This window comes from Perca fluviatilis, chromosome 20 (assembly GCF_010015445.1).
Source record: "Perca fluviatilis chromosome 20, GENO_Pfluv_1.0, whole genome shotgun sequence".
Taxonomy (NCBI): Eukaryota; Metazoa; Chordata; class Actinopteri; order Perciformes; family Percidae; genus Perca; species Perca fluviatilis.
This window is the reverse complement of record NC_053131.1, coordinates 24,620,221-24,641,764: the sequence shown is the minus strand read 5'-3', so window position 1 is coordinate 24,641,764 and position 21,544 is coordinate 24,620,221. Positions and strand designations below refer to the sequence as shown.

The 21,544-nt window shown below is 45.0% G+C and overlaps 1 protein-coding gene across 3 annotated transcripts in view; it reads left to right on the top strand.

Moving 5' to 3' along the window:
* The window catches only part of runx3 (RUNX family transcription factor 3), a 48,853-nt gene that overhangs the window by 23,006 nt on the left and 4,303 nt on the right, over positions 1 to 21,544 (top strand). For 2 of the 3 annotated variants that reach the window (XM_039786277.1, XM_039786278.1), the window contains 2 exons: positions 11,616 to 11,762; positions 17,812 to 17,886. In XM_039786277.1, coding sequence (XP_039642211.1) covers positions 11,616 to 11,762; positions 17,812 to 17,886 — 222 coding nt within the window. The remainder of the gene's footprint in view (positions 1 to 11,615; positions 11,763 to 17,811; positions 17,887 to 21,544) is intronic. The other variant, XM_039786280.1, reaches the window with a different exon arrangement.

The window sequence follows — 21,544 nt, the reverse complement described above, 5'->3', positions numbered from 1 at the left end:
TTAATAGAATAGGCTTTTTTTTTTAAACGCGGCACATTTATATTGTTCATTATATTGTTGTGAATGAGCTGTCAGATCTGAGGTTTACATGAGTTTTCAGTCCAATTCCGTGGCATTGAAGGACTCGTAGACCTTAAATAGAAATCTCTTGCAGGATGAGATAAAGGACCTCTCATATTTAAGCAAGAAGCACATTCTAAGAGTATAATATCAGTCCTGTCCCAGCACAGTCAAGAGCGCAGGAACACACACTACCATTCAGACATTATTAGTGCCAAAAAAATAATCACATTCTTCTCTAACCAAAAGGCACCACATTATATCGGCGGCACAACGTTTAGAGCCAAAGCAGAGAGGCGCTTTTGCCAGCACATAAAACTAATAACATTTTTTCATTACAAATCTCATCCTCAGAGACAGTTATACATTCCAACACTGCTTTGATCCCAGTTTTGCCACACAATGTTGCCTGTGCAACTCAGCTTTATCATTCATAAAGCGCAGACAGCCTGAAGCCAGACTTGGCCACGCTGTGCTCACCTGTCCGCAGGCTGGCAGGTCGTGCCTTACAGCCTGTTTGTGTAGGGCCTGCATTTGCATGGCTGCCAGCTGAGCCAAGGCAGAAGTTGGCACAGAGGGAGGAGGTTTTTATTAATATTTACTGATTCAGTCAGGAGAACCTGATGGACAAGACTGCAGCGGTTCACCCGCGGCAATGTAACAAAGGCCACCATCCTTTCTGAAAACACTTTGAAAACACTATCTTGGCCATAGGATAGTATGTGCACACTAATGTGTCTTCACACACACACCCACACACACGCAAATTGAAATAAACATACACAGTAAGCGTTCTGTTCCTGAACAGAAAGTAGGCTAAATGTTCAGCTAAGTATTTTTGTCTCCCTTGCTGCTAATTTCCTCATCACACATCCGGCATTCGTCATACCCCCCTCCACCCCCACCCCCTTATGTATCTGTCATACTATATGATCAAACTTCTGCTGAGGCCAAACTAAAGCTCAACTGTTGCAACTCAAAAAACTCCCTCCACTTCTGTCTGTGCAGCAGCTTTAACAATACACCACATCCAATGACAAGAGAGAGCATGCTGCACTCAAAAGAGCGAAAAAGGAAAGCAGATGACAGATGAAGTGTCGAGACCCTCCCTGTTTGTCGCTGTTATCAGATGCCTCTTCATCACCACTCACACACTTGGTGCAGGGTTATTCTCACCAATTATTCCCACAACTATATTTTTGGTGCTCATCTCACTCCCTCACTTACATATGACATCAGGTCCTACCTATTTACTCAAAAGGAGGGGGGGGGGGTATTTCTGTATCTCTCCAAATGAATCAGTTCCCGGTAAGAAAAGATGAACTCACCACAGGTCAGGCTGGGCCAGAGAGAGATAAAAAAAAAAAAAAAAAGGGTCGACAAAAATTTTAAGCCTGTGAAATGATGTTCAGAAATAATTTTCAGAGTGTGTGGGGGCCGTCATCTTTTTAGAGCCTGAAAAAAAAAAATCATTAGCACAGAAGTATTTGAACAGTGTGAAAAAGGTCAAGTTTGTGAATGTGTAGAAAAAGATTTGTACAGATAGAGATAAACAGATATAATTTACAGATGTTTTTCATCTTAAGACATAGAAAAAAACCCCGGAGTAAATACAATTGGTGCATGAATGATTTTGAGAGAAGAAAAAAGTCATTTTTGTGAATATGTGGGGACTGACCTCAAAGCTGCTATCTGTGTGTGAAAATCAACACTCAAAGCTCAAGTCTGTGTGTGTGATGCTAAAGTTACAAGAAACAATTTTACAGATGCATCTGTCAGGGCAATCAGAAAGTCCTTTTTTTTTAACTCAGTTAGAATTAAGGCAAACTGTCCAGGCAAATCAGCAAATGACTCAGGTGGTCGGTTTTTAATTATTATTTTTTCTTTTTTATTAGACCCATTTTGTTCCCACCCAGAGGTCTGAGGGTTGAGCATGTTAAAGAAACAGAAAGGAGAGACAGTTGTTTGCTGAATGTTGAGGATGTGGAAGCATGTTGTAGTGAGGTCAAAGTGGCAATTTGTCTGATGAGACTTAGACCCTCAACGGCAACACAGAATTATACAGTGCCAGGTAATGCACTGTATAATTCTGTGTTTTCAGATAGAGTTGAACACCTTCCCAACCATAGGCCCACGTATCCACCAAAATCAAGTGCTGTCGTGTTTTGTTGCCTCTATTTACTCGGCTGGGTGTGTTCACACAGCTCCAGGAGGAGAATGGCGGGCGTTAGGGAGGGAGTCGGGGCGGCGGGGGTGCATGTTGGAGTTGGCGGGTTGATTCTATTTGCATTTGGCACACAGACTGTACAAAGTATGCAAATAGACAAACAATGACATTTGCTGTGTTATTTTTCCTGTGATATTGCAGTCTCTCTGTAAAGTAAACAAAAGGTAGCATGCGTGTTGTTGCGTATATATTTGCGTGTGCTCAGTTCATACACCTGCCAGGTGCGTCCATCTCTTAAAGTCCCCCCCCCCCAGGGCCACGCCCATGCACCACAAATCACATGAAAGGCTCACCCTCGGTGCGAATTGCTCTCTCAAAGGCAACTTTGATGTTTGCAAAGGGAGATGGGTGTCTTTAAAAGAAAAGGCCTACAGGTGTATCAGTGCCAGGGGAGGGGAACAACAGTGGCATGTCTGGTGCTGGGTGCTTTCCTGACTGCTGATGGCCTGCCACAACTCCCAAACGTAACATATAACCTGGAGACATTTAAGTGGCCTAAGCATGAACACAATCACACACACACACACACACACACACAAATATAGCAGCTTATCTCAACAACCAAACTCATGACCACCTAATTTATGATTTGGCGGAGAACATAGTCTTCCCCAATACCACTGACAGACAGATGGGAACAGATAAAGATGAGATTTTATGTCTTCTTCAGAGAAATGACACTCCGTGGCGTCTGCATTGACTGGAGGCTGTCGACCGCGGCGTTCCCCCTCCCTGGGGTCACTCCAGACGCGTCATACTTAGCCTTAGTGATTAGAAGCAGAGCAAATATTGGCCAACTGATAACTCCATTGGAATGCTGCAGTGCATATTGAATAGGTTTGGACTGATTTCAGAGAGGAACTTCATTCTGAGGTCTGAGGCTTGTGATGGGGAGGGATGAGGGCAGTTTCCTCCAGTAGTCATGCAAGATGTCTACGTATTAGAGAAAACCAACCACACTCCATTGTTAAATATTATGGGAGAAATCTTTATGTATTTTAATGTTAGATATGAATGAATACAGGACTGTTGCTGTGAGAGTCATTAAAGCATCACTGGACAGACATGAAAGCAACTGTAATTTGTGTTGGGGGAGGGTAAATAAAGGACTGAGATGGAAGCTCTTTGACCACTGTTGCCACCTTAACCACATCTAGAAGCTTTGAGGCCAACTCCCTTTGAGGGCCACACACACACACACACACACACACACACACACACACACACACACACACACACACACACACACACACACACACACACACACACACACACAGCTGTTGATAATCCTACTTAGGCTTTTGTACTTAGGCTTTCCTGTGAAAGCAGAGCTAATTAGTCTAAATACCTCAACTAAACTGAGGTATAAACAAAGAAAATATAGCCATTAGTTTATTACTGGCACTTTTCTTCTCTTCTTCCCTTGCTGCATCCGTTTGCTCTGCGGCATGTTGCTGCAGCGTTAACACACAAGTTTTTGCCAAAAGGAAAGAAGAAGAGCATTGTCTAACATTCTGAAACAATGCAATGTAACCTCCTCAGGCCAGTTGATGACTGTCGGAGACACACACGCACAAAGCCTCGCGGCGAAATGCCCTTTCTTTTTTCCACTCAGACAAAAATTTCCACCATGTATTTGCTGACGCCAGATAGAACAGCAGGGCGTACTAGGAACTACCGAATTATTTACAGAGGCCCCAGACAGCAGTTCTAATTCATTCTGATGATGCAAGTCGAAGACATTTTCTCAGAGTCACTAACAAGCTGGGCCAACGTCACTTCTCCGCTCTCTGTCTCTTCACCCTCTTCCCCCTAAACTCACTAGCCAAGCATTTTTCCTGTTTACCTACCTATGAAGAACCCACTCTGTGTATGCTCACTCTTCCTTATTTACACTGACCCATACAGGAGGGAGCCATTACGACCTTTCAGCCGTAATTCAATAAAAGTTCCGTTCTGCATTTAGAAAAATAAATGGCCCATGAGTGGAGGAATATTTTCTCCCCCGCTGCATTATGACAATAAACCGTTTTCTGTGTTGGGGCAGTGGGGATGTACGGGGGTGGGGTAGGGGGCGGTTTGTGGGAGGAAGGCACCTGCCGGTTACTGGAAAATACGCTGTGTACCACCACCCTGCGGTTTGGGATATTTATTTCTTCAGGCCTTAATGGTTAGGAACAGTGAGCAAATAATAGGTGTAGCGAGATCTTTCTTTTGCTTCCAGGAGCAGAGAAGGTTGTAATCATCCGGGTAAACACAGAGGGAAGCCTTGGAAACATCACAGAAAAGAAGAGGTCAATCTTTTGTAACCTCAACACGGCTGCAGCAGTCCACTTACAAGATAACCTCAGAGAAAGTACTGAAAGTCAAGTGTGTGCGTGCCTACACAGTGGAAAATTCACACATTTGACATTTTACACATTTACTTTGACCCACCTGGAATATCAACTCTCATTGTGTGGAACTGTGTGCATATTTAGGGGCAAATGCATGCTTGTTGCACATTATTGTGTGTGAACTAGTATGCACAAAGGTGTGAACACGAAGCCGTTTGACACATCTGCTGGCGTTGCATTGATGTATGTGACAACGGCAGCTTGCTTTCCTTTCCCACAGTCTTGCAAGGCCCCCACCTTTCCCCCAGCACCTCGCTGCTTCGAACAACCTGACTACCACGTACTCACAAACATGTACTCACAAACATGTACAAACACACACACACACACACACACACACACACACACACAACAACAACAACCCCATTCACCATTAGAGCTAAAATAACACACTCAAAGCAGCTTATTGCTTTAATATGATTTGTCACCGGAGCCAAATAGGCCTTCTGTGCTAGACAAGGCCAGAGCGGCAGCAGCAGCAGCACTGGGAAATCTACGAAATCTGCAGGCATGCTGCCAAAACGGCCTGAAAAACAGCCACTCTCCTATCAACCCCAACACGCCTCAACCCCGGAGTAGAAGACAGTTAGACACACACACATACATGGAATGAAGGGACAAAAGAGGGATGATTGCTCTCAATGTGCTATGGGCCTTGTTGTATTGTCAGAGAATCCGGGTGCATTGGACCTTATTTTGACACCCCTTCATTCTCTTTGCCTGCCTCAACCTGCCTCGCTGTAGGGCTGTCCTTGTGTGGCACTGCTTCTGTTCAACCCACACACACATACACACACACACACACACACACACACACACACACACACACACACACACACACACACACACACACACACACACACACAGCGAGCTTTATCCCCTTATCAGAAAAGGAAGGCTGCGCTCTTTGCTCAAACAGTCTCATGTAGCAACTTCCGCTGTGAGCAGCTTGTTTTCAGACTTGCGAGGGGAATTTTCACACTGCTGATGTCCCCAGAGAGAGACAGATGCATCTGCCTAAGGGACCAGACGATCACCCAGCTGTGGTCAGAGAGGGTGAACTTCTGATAAAAGCATGCCAAAAGCTTTGCTGACCTCCCATTTATGGCACAGACTTAAACTCACACCCAGTGTATGTCCCAGGAAATAAACAGTCTATGCATTTAATCCATGGTAATGATATAGTCGTAAAACTTAGTGCATTCATACTGAAAGTGTTACAAGTATGTTATGTAAATGAGCGTATAGTAGTGTAATGTGTGTGTGTGGCTAGCATCGACTCATTTAGGCCCAGACGAGACAGCCACAATCACCAGCCAAGGGTAAAACCCACATCCTTCAGGGTCAGCCTCAAAACAAGAACTTTGATTCGTCCCACTGTAAATACCCAACTGTGTGATTGGTGGCCTTGGGAAACACAGTGCCAAACACCCTTCTGCAGAGATGCTTTTTGAGCTGCCACTAATAGAACGAAAAGGGAAGTATAAGACAGAGTGGCGGAAAGAAGCAGGGTGGGAACGAAAACGTTGGGGGTTCAGGTCTGCTAGCGAGGAGGAAGAGGAAGACAGGTGTAGTCTTTGCTCAACAGATGTTGAAACGTCCCCAGTGTCTGTTGAGGGCAAACGGAAGTTTGCTCGCAGGCAAGTAGGCCTCGCTGCAACATATGTTCAACTGTCGCCCCACATCGCACTGTTGGGATTCAGAAGTTAGATAAGGACGCTGCTCTTGTGTTCACATCTTTTCAACACTTAACTTTCAGCACGTAAAGCATGGGCATATCTAAGAGGGAAGCTAGATGCATTTAAAGTTACTATTGATTTGACTCATCACCAACAACAGAAAAGGTCATTCAAATGTGATAACCTACAGAAAGCTGCTATCACAGTCTATCGTAGTAGCCTTAATATTGGACTCACACATGCTTCTCACACTGCCCAGGCATTCTTGTATGTAATCCTATAGCATACTTACATAGACCTTACAGTCCAGACATAGTTTTCAGTGTTAAGTGAGATATACTCCAAATCAATTCTAGTCTGTTATCAGGGGCCTATCAAGTCCATTTATATGTTGAATACAAATATTTACACTTCAAATATATTCAGTGCAGACCTGGGCCGGGGCCAAGGCACGTATTGCCCTTTGCCGTCCAGATAGAGTTTCACTTTGCCCCTGAAAAAGCGCCCAGCCCTTTACTAAAAAGAGCTTGTGTTTAATGTGTCTCCCTTTGGACGGGAACATATGTTTCTTTCTTTCAATGGAGACAAGAGACAGACAGAGAGAAAGAGAGGAGAAGCAGAGAAAAAGTGGGGGATGAAGGAAGGAAACAGGTCGTATTGGGTGATCATTCAGCTGTGGCGTCGGTGTTTAAGGCCTGGCTGTCACCTTACTGAGCAAACACTGTCTCTGTGTTGAGCTGATATGGGCTTTGTGGAGGGAAGGCTGGGCAAAACTCGGTGGAGTTTGCTGTTCATGTGATCTGGTCTTAGAGCACCGGTTGCAATCTCATGAAAAATAGCTTTGCACTATTCACATCACTTACACTTGAATCTATCTGCATGTGTTTCAAAGCACAAGGGCAAAGGAGCAAAGCAACATTTCAAGTTGTTCTGCAGTAAAGATGAAACCATCAGGAAATAAAAAGACACACATACACACACACACACACAACACACACACATACAAAACAAAGCGGGTTCTGAGAACGGCACACCCATTTCTTAAAAACACAGCCATCGCCTTTCAGTGCATCGTTAATACCAGAAATTTTATATCAAGCATTTTATTTGTTCTTCATAGACTTCCATAATGCTTTCAGATGATGCGGCCGCTACTCTGAGAGGAGGCTAGTAAATCTACAACCTTTAGCATCCATTTCAGCTCTGGGTGCTTATTGAGCACTGCTGTTTAGGCCTCGTGTGTGCATTGGCCCCCATCTCCCAGCTCTATCTTGTGGTTATGATATCATAGAGAGAAAAACAAGGGCATTCTCTCCTAAGTGCACCCTGACACATTAAATATTCATCCGACCACAGAAACCCCTCTGAAATGGGGCTGGTGTGGAGCGCTGGCACCCCTCTGGCCCCCGGACCTGCAGTCAAATGTTGGCGGTCGGAGCAGACACACTGTGGCTACAGGCAGGGTCAACTGGCCAAAGAGAGCGCATTAACACAAGGTTTAACTGCAATATACAGGTTGAGTGTCTTTGGTGATATCTTGCAGAGACTGTAATGATTTAGATAGAGGGGGGGAAAAAAACTTTTCTACAGTGAATAACGCCGTTTTCTTTAATTAAGAGTCAATGTGCAGGGGAATAATACAGAGGGAAAAAGTTTATATGATGACTGCCACGTGATTCATTTCTTAAAATCACTTTCAGTATCGGTTTATGTTAATGAAAAACAACCCATTAACTCAAAGATGCCGTATGCGCGAAATCCAGAATTTTCTTTTTTTTAGATTAAACAATCCTTTTTATTACGAAAAATGAAAATAATAACGATGAAATAGTTCCCTTTTCATTCATTGTTAAGCATAGCAAGCCTCTTAACTTCATGGAATGTACATAGAGTAGAAGGAACTATGGAATGTTATCACAATCCCTATGGCAGTCACAAAGGTTTAAAAGACAAAAGTGCCTTAAAAAATGCACATAGATGCAAATTAAAATGGAAAGAAAAGTTTAATTCTTTAGTAGCTACAGTTAAAAATCTAAACGTGTCTTAAAGATGAGAGGAAGTATGTGTGAGTGTGCCGCCCTCCTGTATATTTATAGTATCCAAGAGACAAAGACAAAGAAGAGAAAAAAAAGAGGAGGGAAAAAGAAAGCCACCTCCTTGTTGATTATTAGTGTTAACACTTTTAAGACCTTTTTAAGACCATTATGAATGAAATTTAAGACCTTTATCACAACATCAACTAAGCCCTAAATTCAGTTTTTCGCTAACAGTATCGCTAAACTTGCACTTCCCCATACCTGAAGAATAAAATCTGTTTTATGTCTATGGTACAATCCGATAACACGAAAGCTGATTGGCTGCAATATAAGTTACATGTTGGGCTCATTTGTAGTCATACTACAGTGAAATTATATTTTGACTAACAAAAGAAAGAACTACAACACCACAGAATAAAAAAACAAAAACAAAAATGCATAATAAGGTAGCGTTACGTGAACGTAGGAAAATTAAGACCTGTTTAAAATTATTTAAGACCTAACACAATTCTTCAGCAAATTTAAGACTTTTTAAGACCTAAAATTTAGATTTTTAAATTTTAGACTTTTTAAGACCCTGCAGAAACCCTGTAATGAAGCCTCTACTCCCCCCAAAAATCACCCTCTCACAGCCAACTAAACCCCCCCACTGGAAGCTGTGTCGTCAAACGCAGTGTGTCCCTGGCAACTGGAACTGGGCCACGGGATCCAAAGTTAGGCTTGAGTGTGTGTACGTGTGTTTGTGGGCAGCTGAATGATCACTTTCATCCCTAAAGAGCCAGCCAATTCATCTTGGACCACCACTGGCCGCAGAAAAACTGACCAATTATATTTTTTTCCCCCTGCAGTCTGACTTTTTTTCCCCAACCAGACAGCGGTGGGATGTATCATTTCCCTGACCTCAGCCGTTTGAGGTGGTGTAAATCTCTTAATAACTACACAAGGACACATATAGGGGCTATATTTGGAGGGCTGCTTCCCCTGGCCGCCCCTGCTCTGGCCTGGAACAGACAGTAGCCACAGTGTCTATGTGGGCGATGGAGCCTGGACCTGGCACTGTGTGTGTGTGTGTGTGTGTGTGTGTGTGTGAAAAGAGAGAGTGAGAGAAAAAGAGTGAGAACGCAAGCCTTCATTCCTTCCATCACAGTTTAAAGAGAAGGCAGACTGGCCACATAAGAGTGTGAATAAAAAAGATATTACAGAGTGTGTGCGTGTGTCCACCCATGTTCCTGAGTAACGGCACGGAGCCGGTGGGCCAGTGGATGGAATCACACACTCCGTCCTTTCCTTTGGCATCCAACATCCAAATGCTAGGGAAAAAAAACAGCTGCGGAGCAGCAACAGAATGGCTGTCTCTGGTCTGACAGATTAGTCATGACTGAGTCTTTCTCACACACTGACTCATAAAGTGCAACAGATCCGTTGATCAGTGGGTGTGAATAAAAAAAAAAGTACCATTCTGTGCTGCCCTTTGACTTCAGACAGAAAGGATTCTGTATCAGTGGCTGCCTGCGTTTAGACATTGTGTCTGTGCATCAATGCGCAAAGCCTTTGTGTATCTGTATACATGTGTGTTGTAGCTGTCGACGCTAGATATTTCTATATAGTTCGTAAAGAGAGGATGGAGGGGAGGTGGTGGGCACAAACAAATGGACAGAGCGGTAAACGAGAGGAAACTTTACCCATGGGTCAGCCTCTGAGGGAAGATATATTGCCCATGGGTCAGTGGAGAGAAAGGACGGGCAAAATCCATATTGGTCCGTCTGCCTTGCCCCCTTTATATAGTGATAAAATATTCAAATCCAGCCATTACTTCACATTAGGCTACTCTGTAGAGATGCCAGGGAGAAAACCACAGAATGTATACATGCTGGTTCAAACACAGTTTTGGTGCATTGATAGTTACATTAAAATCTCTTCCTCCCATTAGAGGCATAGCCCTCATCCGGACTCACGTCTGACATTTAAGGTGTGTTCACATGTAGAGCATGTGCATGTGTGTGTGTGTGTGTGTGTGTGTGTGTGTGTGTGTGTGTGTGTGTGGTGTGTGTGTGAACATGTGTATTTATACATGTCTGCGTACGCGTGTGTCTACATAAAAGGCATGTTCAGAGTTTTTTTTTTTTTTACCATCTCCCTGAACGGGACATCAAAGTGATAAGGGCGTTAAGTGTGTTGGTTAGATCTCTCCGGGCATAGACAAAAAGCAGATATGCTTCACTTTTTCAGAGTTAATTCTCACATCCTGCACACACAACACCACACCCACACACACACACACACACCACACACACACCTACAAAAACTCTCTTTCTGTCTCTTTCTTTATCAGTTAAGTTTAACACTGATGACTATATGGTCTGGTAGCCTTGTCTGGGTGTTTCCTTCTGACTAAGTGCTGTGTCAGTCAGTCAGACCTGACTTTGTGTTTCTGTGTGTGTTTCTGTGTGTGTGTGTGTGTGTGTGTGTGTGTGTGTGTGTGTGTGTGTGTGTGTGTGTGTGTGTGTGTGTGTGTGTGTGAGTGAGAGAGAGAGAGGGGGTGGTAATGGGGGGGGGAGACCGATCTACTCACTTTCTTATATACACTTGTTTTTTCTAAAGCAGGATGGCAAGATAAAGATCTCTTAGCTTCAGCAGTTCATAGAAGTGCATAATGTCACAATTCATAGTTTATTATTTCTTAAACTTTAGGTTCAGGGAAAACAGCATTCCTCAAGCAATTATTATCAACCACTTACGCTATCGTTATCTGCAGATGACGCGGCAGCAGGTGCAGCTTGGGTAACACTTAGTGTCTAGCCAATGTATGTCAAGGTCTGCTAACATTCTAATAATATTTTTGTATTTGCAAGCTGAAAACACAGTGTCTGACAGTGACAGTGTCCCCCCCCCCATTTATATAATTGCATGTGAGTGTTTGTGAATTACAATGGAGGATATTGATGGTCTTCACAGTACAAGTCAATTTTACACTGATTACAGTTTAGACAGGCAAAGAGAATTTTTTTTTTTTTTTTGCCAGGACATGTCAAACTGCCCGGCTTCATTAAGACATTTGGGAGGAGGAAAGGTTTTCCAACAGGACTCTTGTTATTGTTTTTGCTATTTTTGTACAACTCTGGAAATATAACGTGCCATTTTCCTGGTTGTGTAGGTGTTAAATTGGCAAGTCCTTGATTTCTCTCTTACCCGTCCTCCTCTAATGTCGCTGTTTCAGGGCACAGAGTGAAGATAGAAGACACCCAGAAGATGCAGTTCTCGGACAGGCTGTCAGAGATCGAGCGCTACCAGCGGTCTATGCGGATAGGCCCAGTGAACAATAATCCCCGCCCCATCCACCAAACCCACCTAAGCACCACACAAGGTGAGGACCACTGATACATACAACCACAACCTACCAACATCCCCATAACACACTAAAGTCAGCTCACATTAATCACCATTACTTAGAAGTAAATAACTCCTTCAATAAAACAAACATATGTTTGTTTTATTTGGCCGGAGGGTAAGTAATCATCAAATCTGTTACACATCAAAACAGTACATGCAGTCCACCAAGCATAAAACTGAGCCAAGGGTCCTTCATGTGCGTGTTCTCCACGGGGGGGCTTTGGAGTTCTGTTCCACTGATCTGGGAGCTGTTAAATGTGTTGGCCGTCCGAGGGGAAGCTCATGTCAGTTCTGTCCCCGGATGCCCTGCGTTGGTGGGTCCGGGCCCCACAGTGTGCAGGTTTGAGTCTGTGGCCAGGTGGCATGGCGGGTGCTGCCAACCGAGCTTGGCCTGGGTGCCAAAGCTGGCCTCCGCACACCGCAGACTACAGCCTCAGGAATGTAACAGCCGCCCGCTACCTTGGCAATCACGTCACTCTCAGGATGGTCGAATGTGCGGGGGTGGGGGGCTGAGACTCAGACTGAGGTGGTGCGATGGAGGGGAGGAGGTTGTTTCATGCATGTGTGTGTGTGTTTGTGTGCTGTGGACAGCAGCTGCGTGGTTGGAGTGAGGATGAGTGTTCACTCATATGTCAGAACCTCTTAACAGGATGCCATGTCTGGAATCACACACACACACACACACACACACACACACACACACACACACACACACACACACACACACACACACACACACACACAGTCCTCCTCTCCCACCCACTCTCTAGTTCTCATGCTAGCTAATGAATCTCATTACCTTTGTATCTGCATGTTGCTTGTGTGGGAGCTCTGGGCCGTGTGTGGGTGGAACTCTATCAGTGTGTATCACAGCCGTACACCGGTGTTTGGCCTTGTGCTTAGCTTAGCCAGCGCTGAGTCACCAGTGTGGGCCTATCTAACAGCTGACTGCGGAGAACACTAGGGTCTTTTGCCCTACTCCCCCTTGTCCTTACTTACTGTTGATACTGATTTTGTTCCCTCGCACGGCCTGTACTGAGGAGAAAACATGTCAGCCATTTTAGAAACACCACCGACCGGTTACGCTGAAAACAAACACTGTTGAGCTTTAACACAATACAGCCACTGTGATGATAATTTTCGGATGGGTTAGAGTTTGGCGTGAGCTCTGTAGGCTGTCTGCCAATAAAAAGCCCCCTGCAGCTAAGCTTATACTGGGAGCTTTAAGTTTCTGAGGGCTGCCTTGAATATGGGGGGGTGGAGCACTCCGGTCGGCAGGGAGAGGTGTGCAGACTTGGTCCAGACAGAAGACGAAGAGGAGCTCTTTGCTCTGCTCTCATCTGCCTCGCACAGGATTAGGGCAGGAATTAGAGCGTCATAGGCTTGCCAGGCTTCAAAGTGCTGTTGCAACACACACATGTACAGTACATACACCGTGAGCAGACACAACACATTAACATCAGTTGGAGAGACGGTAAAGGCCTTGAGCTTCGCGTTACAGCTGCCAGTGACTGGAGGCCGTCTATAAGAACTGTGTGAGTGAGACAGACGAGGGGAAGGGCTGTAAAAACCACACACCTTAATCTGTGGTATTACCATCATGACGGCATACTGCAGGGCAAGAGTGGTAAAATAATTAAATAACAGAGGGAAGGGCCCTTCTCCCTCCCACCTCGTCTATCTGTTGGAGCGTCTGAGCAGCAGACTGGAAACGTATGTCTCGGCACACATCACACAGAGCGCTCCCGTTATGTGTAGGAATCATGCACAGACAACAACACCACGGTATTACAAGCAAAGCTCAAACAAAAATAGACTTGTTGCAATAAATCCCATTCAGAGAGACAGGAAGGTGTTTACATATCAACAGCACACACGTCTCTGCTTTTGGCAGCACTGCCAGACACCGTTGTATTTTGCAGATACTTTAAATCCAGGGGCCTGTTTGTTTGAGAATTGCCGGGTGATAGATCGCCCGTCAACACGTTATAATTACATGGATTCCCGCCTCGCCGTTACAAAAGATGTTTTCCATTATCCGGGGCTGGAACCTTGCGTTTTTCCCCTTGAAGACAGCTACATAAAAAAAAATACAGTGTCATCTCCTTCTAAAGCCTCCTTGCTTCATATTGTTGTCTGAGCAATGAAATACTGTCTCAGTTTTCTTGTCAACAGGAGGTGTCTCCAGACATCTGCTCAATGCAACTCTGGATTCTTAAATCACACACAGACGATTGCACCATAGCCACATTGAAAATACAAAATACAAAGCACACACACACACACACACACACACACACACACACACACACACACACACACACACACACACACACACACACACACACACACACTTTGCTAGTGTTGCAAGTTTCTTCGCTAGTGCCCCAGACAGACAGGGTAATTAAGAGCTCATTACAGTGCATGCAGTGACAGGATTCCTGCACGCTGGCAGACGCTGCATTCGCTGCTTGTTTTCGTTCTTCTGTTGCCACAGGTAAGCCTGCTAGACATGTGGAATGATTCTCAGCAAGGGCGGAGGGAGTGTGTGTGGTTGAAAATGCGTGGTTCAGCTAGTGCATTCAAGCAAATCTGACACTTAGACAATCAAGTACTAAATTGTTAATCTGGTTTGCAAAACCTCAAGTGAGGTACATGTGTATACTATGTGTCTGTGGGTGGCAGTTTTTTTTTTTCTAACTCTGATACAGAATGTAGTTAATCCTTTAACATGTCAATGTGACACTGCATTTATAATATATACACAGTTCTTTCCACTCTTAAGAAAAGCAAACTGATGACAGAAAATTAGATTTTCCTCAAAGTAGAAAACAGATTCCAGTTTTACCTTGTTCCATTTAAAATGCAGACAAAACTCAACAAGCCCCTGGCACAACCTCTAACAGACAGCCGAGACGAAAGCGGCTCTTTTAACTTAAATGTGTTTTAACAGTGAGAGAGGGGGAAAAAAAGAAATACAGCAGCAATTTAATCATCCAAAAAAAAGTCCTGGCACTTTTGAGGTGGTATCATTTAACATGTTATTTGTTCCAACACCTGTGTGTTCCTCTCTGAAGATGAATATCTGATACTAGCATAACGTTCCGCCATCAAGTCAAGTGCTCGCTTTGATGAGGGGCCCAAAAGTGTGTGTGTGTGTGTGTGTGTGTGTGTGTGTGTGTGTGTGTGTGTGTGTGGGTGTGTGTGTGTGTGTGTGTGTGTGTGTGTGTGTGTGTGTGTGTGTGTGTGTGTGTGTGTGTGTGTGTGTGTGTGTCTGTTTGTCTGATGTGTGACCCATGTGGTGATGTTATTAAAAAGGTCAGTAGAATCCTGCAGAAATAACATATACAGATTTCATTTTTGGAATGTACTCTTTGGCATTTATCCTGCAAGTTCTAGTTACTTTCTATTAATGACACTTCCACAAATGTTGGTACCTCTGGCTTCCTCCTCCACAACTGGCACACATCTGCTGCAGCTGTGCTTTGGCCCTCTTGTTCAGTATGTTCAGACTGTGGCCTCTGGAACTGGACTTCACTTGAGAAAGTCCTGTTTGATGGAGGACCAGCCCGATGCAGCCGTGCCCCTCCTGCCTCGTCCACAGTGACCACACTGTTTACACCACATAAACAAGCTGGTTGGCCCCCCCAGGTTCGAGGCGGCACTCTGCTACTGCCGCGGCCCGAGAGGCTCTCACTAATTCACACATCCAGAAAGACATGATCAGCCAATTACAAGCGAGAGCGAGACAGGAAATTAGCGCCGTCAGGTAGCTGTGGTGTGGACTTTAGAGTATAGCCGTCACACTAGTTGGGTTTCATGCTGATTTCTGCCAAACCCAAGCAGGAAGCTGGCCCTCTGAGGCCAATACAACCAAAATGAGCAGGAATCAGGACCAGTCCTTTAGACACTCTGTTTTACTTCTGCGCTCCACTATTTACATAATATGTCAATGGCCGCCACGGAGTTTATTTGTTATGGTGCCTGAAAGCTTCACTTGTGGTTACTCTCTTTTTGTGACCCTGAGATGAATAATTCAAACTGAAAATGTTTTTGTTCTTCAACAAAAAAAAAAGAATCTTTTGAAGCCGCCTCCTTGGTGAAAAAAAAAGAAAGAAAAAAGAGAAGTGAGAGCAAGTTGTTTTTTACCAGACTCAACTGTTTGTGTAAGTTATAATTTCACATCAGAGTCAGGCTGAGTTTTACATTTCAGCAATTACAGAAACTACATGTGCGCCATGAACAGTCTCTATTGAGTCTGGGGAGAGGGGAAGGGTGGGAGGACGACGAGCTCTCAAAGAGAGCGTAGGATTTTTCAGCCCATGTGTTTGTTTTTGCTCACGTTATAAGTGAGGGCTCAAAAGACATATCAAATGTCCCACATAGCTGAGCCAAGGCCGTGTTCCTCCCCTCTCTAACACGCTCTCTTTCTCTCTCCTTCCCTCGCTGGCGTCTTTCTTTCTCTCTTGCTTGCTCTCTCACATTCTCTCCCCGTTGCGACGCCTAAGGCCTAAGCGAAACAGGAAGCCAGCAACAAGGGTCGGCATTCACTGTGTCTCAATGACACGCTTCATTACGGCAGGCGCATTACATGTCTCAGAGGCGTTGCTGGATCCGGAGTCACGAGGATGGACGCCATTTTGGCTCAATCATCTTTTCAGCCAGTCCTTTCATCTACACATGCACTTCAAAAGCAGCACATGTGTTTATTTGTGTCCTGGGCAAAACTACACTGGCACCACCCCAAAGCTACTTATTAGTGACGCAGTGGCCTCTTCTTCCCACTCCAGCCCCTGCCCTCCCCACTGCTTAGCTCCGCCCAGGGGGTTGGTCCTCTTATTAACAGGGGTAATCTGTGCCTCTGGTATTGACGTTGTCTGCTGGCCAATCAAAATATTTGAAGGAAATGTTTATTTTCTTGAGCGAATCGCACCAGCTGCTTGCAAGCCTTTCTGAATAAGGCCATTTATGTGTAAGAATTTGCCATTGTGAGGTATAGTGCAGGACCTCTTGGTGACTGAGTGCTGATTTGGGCCTTTGCAAAGGAAGTGGAGGAGCTCCAGGGGAAGCACAGATCTTACACATGCTGAGCCCAGTGTGGCTATAGGTGAACAGCCCATAACCCCCCCACCCACCCACCCACCCCCTCTGCTGCTGGCATCCTTCTCCGTCCTAATTGCCACTACAGGAGGTTAGGAGTTTACTATATTTCGGTATCTCAACAGCGGAGGGCAGAGTCATAGTGATACCACATGGCTGACTGCTGCTGTCATTTTAAGCAGAGCACCATGAGAATTTTTTTTTATGCATGTTTCTGTCTTACATTTTTAACAATATGCTGTTCAGAGGCTTGTAGACTACACCTCTGCACAACCAATGTGCTGAGACTGCCCATGTCCACAGAGCTCCGTGCTAGTTGTCTTGTAACAACGGCCCCGTCTCAGACCTAGAGCAAACAGCCCCCGCTTGTGTCAGCCCTTGTGCGGTGTGGCCGTTGAGTGTGAAGCAGGGTCCCACGCGTTGGGCCAGTAGGTCCTCGATCCTTTCCCGTGCATCCTGACAGCTTGTCTGGACAGGCTAGCGAGTGTCCTGCACTTCACAGGTCTCCGCTGTCCCTCCAGTGTCTCGCCTGAAAGACCCAAAAATATCTCCCATGCACCCATCAAGCATGTTTTTCCAAGACTGGTCTCACTCTAGTGAGAAAACCACCCCTCCTCTTCCCAAACTTCCCTGCTCAGTCAGCAGAGGCGAACCTGTGACAGGAAGACACGTCTCCAAACCGCCAGATGTCAAGACAGTTTTAACAAGTCTGTCATGAAGAGGTTTTCTGGATCATGCTTTAGATTTCTATGGCGCAGCCAGTGACTTCCTCACCCTGTACACAAATACAACCTACACATGTATCTGTGCTCCACAAAATACTCAATTTTAGCATCCCTGCACAAACAGAATTCCTTCACTGACTTATTTCTGATAAGCAGATCCTAGTTCTCACCTATTGTTCTTATTGTGTCTTACACCAGCCCTGTGGCAGGAGCAGATGGACACCCCCACTCTGAAGACATGCAAGGTGGAGGAGGACCTGAGACCATGGCCAGGTGAGACATTGCAATGCCCTGCTTCCTAACTGTTTTTACTATGCCATAGATGTCTGTATAACTATGCTTTTGGCTACTCTTTCTTTTAACTTTTCCTCACATAAAGCTCGGCTTTTCCAGTTTGACCTCAAAAAAGTGTGTACATGTGCATATCTGTGCTTTTTGGTGTTAATGAGAAAATTGTTGTGAAGGGTATTTGTTAGTTGCTAAGACATAATCATCATGTGCGCCGCAATCAACAAGCAGAATGAGGGGTGAGGTCACTAGTAGTCAATGGCCTTAATTACGAAGTGTGGGCAAATAGGCGCAAAAAATATAGAGGAGATAATGGACTGCCAAAGTGTTCACACCTTTCAAATAGTACATATTTAAACATTTCAGAACAAACTGAAGACTTCCAAACTAATTTACTTTAATTAGACATTGCGACAGCCTTTTCAAATTAAAATACTGAAGAGGAAAAGCGGGCACAACAGGGTGTGCCAGTCGTTGTGACAATTTTGGAGTCTGTTTCGTTTTGCCCGTAGGGCCAGCACTACACCCAGAACATTCCTAGAACGCCACCAACCTGCCTGCCTTCTTCTTCCTCTCCCTCCCACTTTCTTTTATTTGTTTCTTGAGTATTTGGGTCTTTGCTGCTGTCTAACAGACCCCTCAGTCTCCTATCTATCCCCTACCCAGAAACTGCCACACCACACCAGACATGCTGAATCATCAACTCACACTGTGCTGAGGACACATTCAGACACACTAAAGAAAAGAATAAAAAGTCTTTAAGATTTGACTCCGTGATCTTGCTGTCTTTTCTACAGTTTAGTAGAAAGAAGACAACGCCTGAAGCGGAGTATTGAGACCGGGAAATTACATATTTACATGTGTTACTGCTTGTACGTGGCATTTTCTAGCCAGAGATTCAGTGCACGATGGTGTAAAAAATGTGATCGACAGCGATGGTTAGTAAAAGCAAATGTTTGAGGCACTAGAGCCTAAACTTGAAATGCCAGGACATCCAGACAGTAAAGAGTATGTAAGAAAGTATAAATGATGATGCTACTTGTATTCAAAAATATTTCATCCTTACAATAACCGTATACATAGTCGAGGGTCAGCAAAACACACATCACATCAGTGGCTTGCAGGGACGTATCATATCTCTCACAGAAAAGGATTTACTTAACAAACAAAAAATGTAATCATGTCACCTTGTTTGTTGATGCATTAGGAAAATCTCTTTTTTTTTTGCAATCACAAACTTCCTTTACCCTTGCTTGTATTGCATGTCACAAGTTGGCAACATGCAAAGTCCTCTGTGCTCACATGATAAAGTGCCTAACATGAATGAGGCTTTGGGGCTGTTGACCATGGTGCCACAGTACAGAGGTGATTATCATTTGCATTCAACATGATGCTCCGGCCCCAAAGCCTTGGTGCCTAAAAAAACACCTGGAGATCATTTGTGTTCATTTGTGTCTCCTATTCTTTGGCCTGCTCGGCAGCTCTGCCCTGGCATCATGTTGCGTTGTCATCATCACCTTGTTATCAACAATGATTGCTCATCCTCATGGCATCCACTTTTTCAAACCACCCAAACTAGTCAAAATCAAAATCAAAAAGCTCTCTACCTCTGAAAGGAGCTGCAGTGTTTATTTCCCGGATCATATGAGGAAATCAATCAAAGTGCACAGCGCAGTGGGTGTAGCTGGACCAGTCTGGGGTTTTCTCTCTCTCTCTCTCTCTCTCTCATTTCCTCCCCTCCACTTATTTGCCTGAGACACCATTCCCTGGGCGCTGGCCGTCACAGTTTGCATCAAGCCTGAGTAAACATTTCACAGGTGAGCACCTGTATTTGCATCTCCCCATCGCCAGCTCCGCCACATGCGGACACACGCATACACACACATATCTTCGCGCGCAATTACACACACAGACATGACCACCTCAAACTTGCGCCTTATGTTAACAACCAAAATCAGTTTCTCCCATACGCAAATGAGGCAAACCTCCGCTCATATCTGGGTTACACGCTTGACTGTGGACTAGTGGACTTCTTGAGCTAAGCAGAAAGGAGGAGCACGACTCCACTCTTGGTGTTGCAGAGTTAAATAAGTGCGTGGCGCTATGCTGGAGAGCTAAAGGAGGAAAGAGAGCACTGGAACACTATGTTCTCTATAAAAAACCCTGATTCCCAGCTTCGTAGACTGGGAACATCACAGACAGCAGACTGTGCCAGCTAGCCCTCTGGGGTCCATCCCCTCTCCTGTCCCTGCAATTTAGTCAACACGTTTCAGATGAGCCTAATGGAGATCATGTGTGGTTTTGGGCCGCAGAGGTTACAGGCAACTTCTACCAGGCTCAGTTAGGAAGACCCTCTCTGCCAAAGATACACCGCTGTTACCACAGCCACAACATCGAAGCCTGTACTTACTGGCTGGGTGGGGGAGGGTGGGGATGCAGTAGGTATGCAACATGGTTAAGAAAGAGAAAAAGCATACTGCACAACTTTGCTTCTCAATTACAAAACAGTTTGTTCAGCCCTCCCCCCTAGAGGGAGCTACTGTGCTGTAGAGAGTTTAAGGTGGTAGCAGGCTCGTCCTGGCTCAGAGCCAAGTGCCTGATACTGCACAAGCCCATTAAGGTGTTGTGATAAGTGTCCAGACTAGTTTCCCTTGACAGAACACAGGAGTCAATCCCCACCGCAGTTTAGCTAACACGTTTCCACCGACTCCAATTAAATGGAGATCATGTGCGGGGTGGGCCGCAGCAGCAAGAGCCATCAAGTCCCCCATGCCACACATCCCCTCCCCAGCTTCACCCTGAAGCCTAAATTTAGCTCAGAGAGGAGAGAGATAAAGGGAGAGAGAGAGAGAGAGAGAGAGAGAGAGAGAGAGAGAGAGAGAGAGAGAGAGAGAGAGAGATTTTGGGAGTCCGGTAGGAATTAGTGGGCCGACTCCACTTCACCCGAATCAACAGCAGCTGAAGGCTCGGATTTTCCTCGCGTGAAATCAGATATGGAGCTCGACTCCGATGCCTGGTAGACTCTGGAAAAAGAAACAGCCCCCCCACCGCCACCAAACTCCCTCATCCCAAAAATAAGAGGAAATTCAACTGCAGAAGTGTGTTGTTGAAAAAAAAAAAGTATAGAAGGGGCCATGGAAATAGCAAAGGAACAGATTTTTTTTTAAGCTGAAAATGGACCCAGTTCTCCAGACATAGGGAAAAGACATTTCAACAAGACTGTGGCACGCAACTTTGGCATTCTCCCCCCTCAGGGCTATGGCGTGCAAGCTCTTGCTATTTCACGAATACAAGCTCTCTTTTCTCTGCCATCCAATCCACATTTTACACTTGCAGTCATGTGGGCACATTGGACCCATGAAAGCCACATTCGGACAAACAAATAACCACGGAGGTGTGTGGGTGTGTGTGTGTGTGTGTGTGTGTGTGTGTGTGTGTGTGTGTGTGTGTGTGTGTGTGTGTGTGTGTACACAAGCAGGTGTGGAAGGAGCATGTGTATGTTGAAATCAGGTATGAGGAACTCTGCCTCGTCATAGTCGCGTACAACCAGGTTAAGGGCGTTTACGGTGTAAAGTATTTCGGCCTTACCTTACTTTCCTCAAAATTATACTAGTGTCATGAGCACAAGGACACAACATGCCTA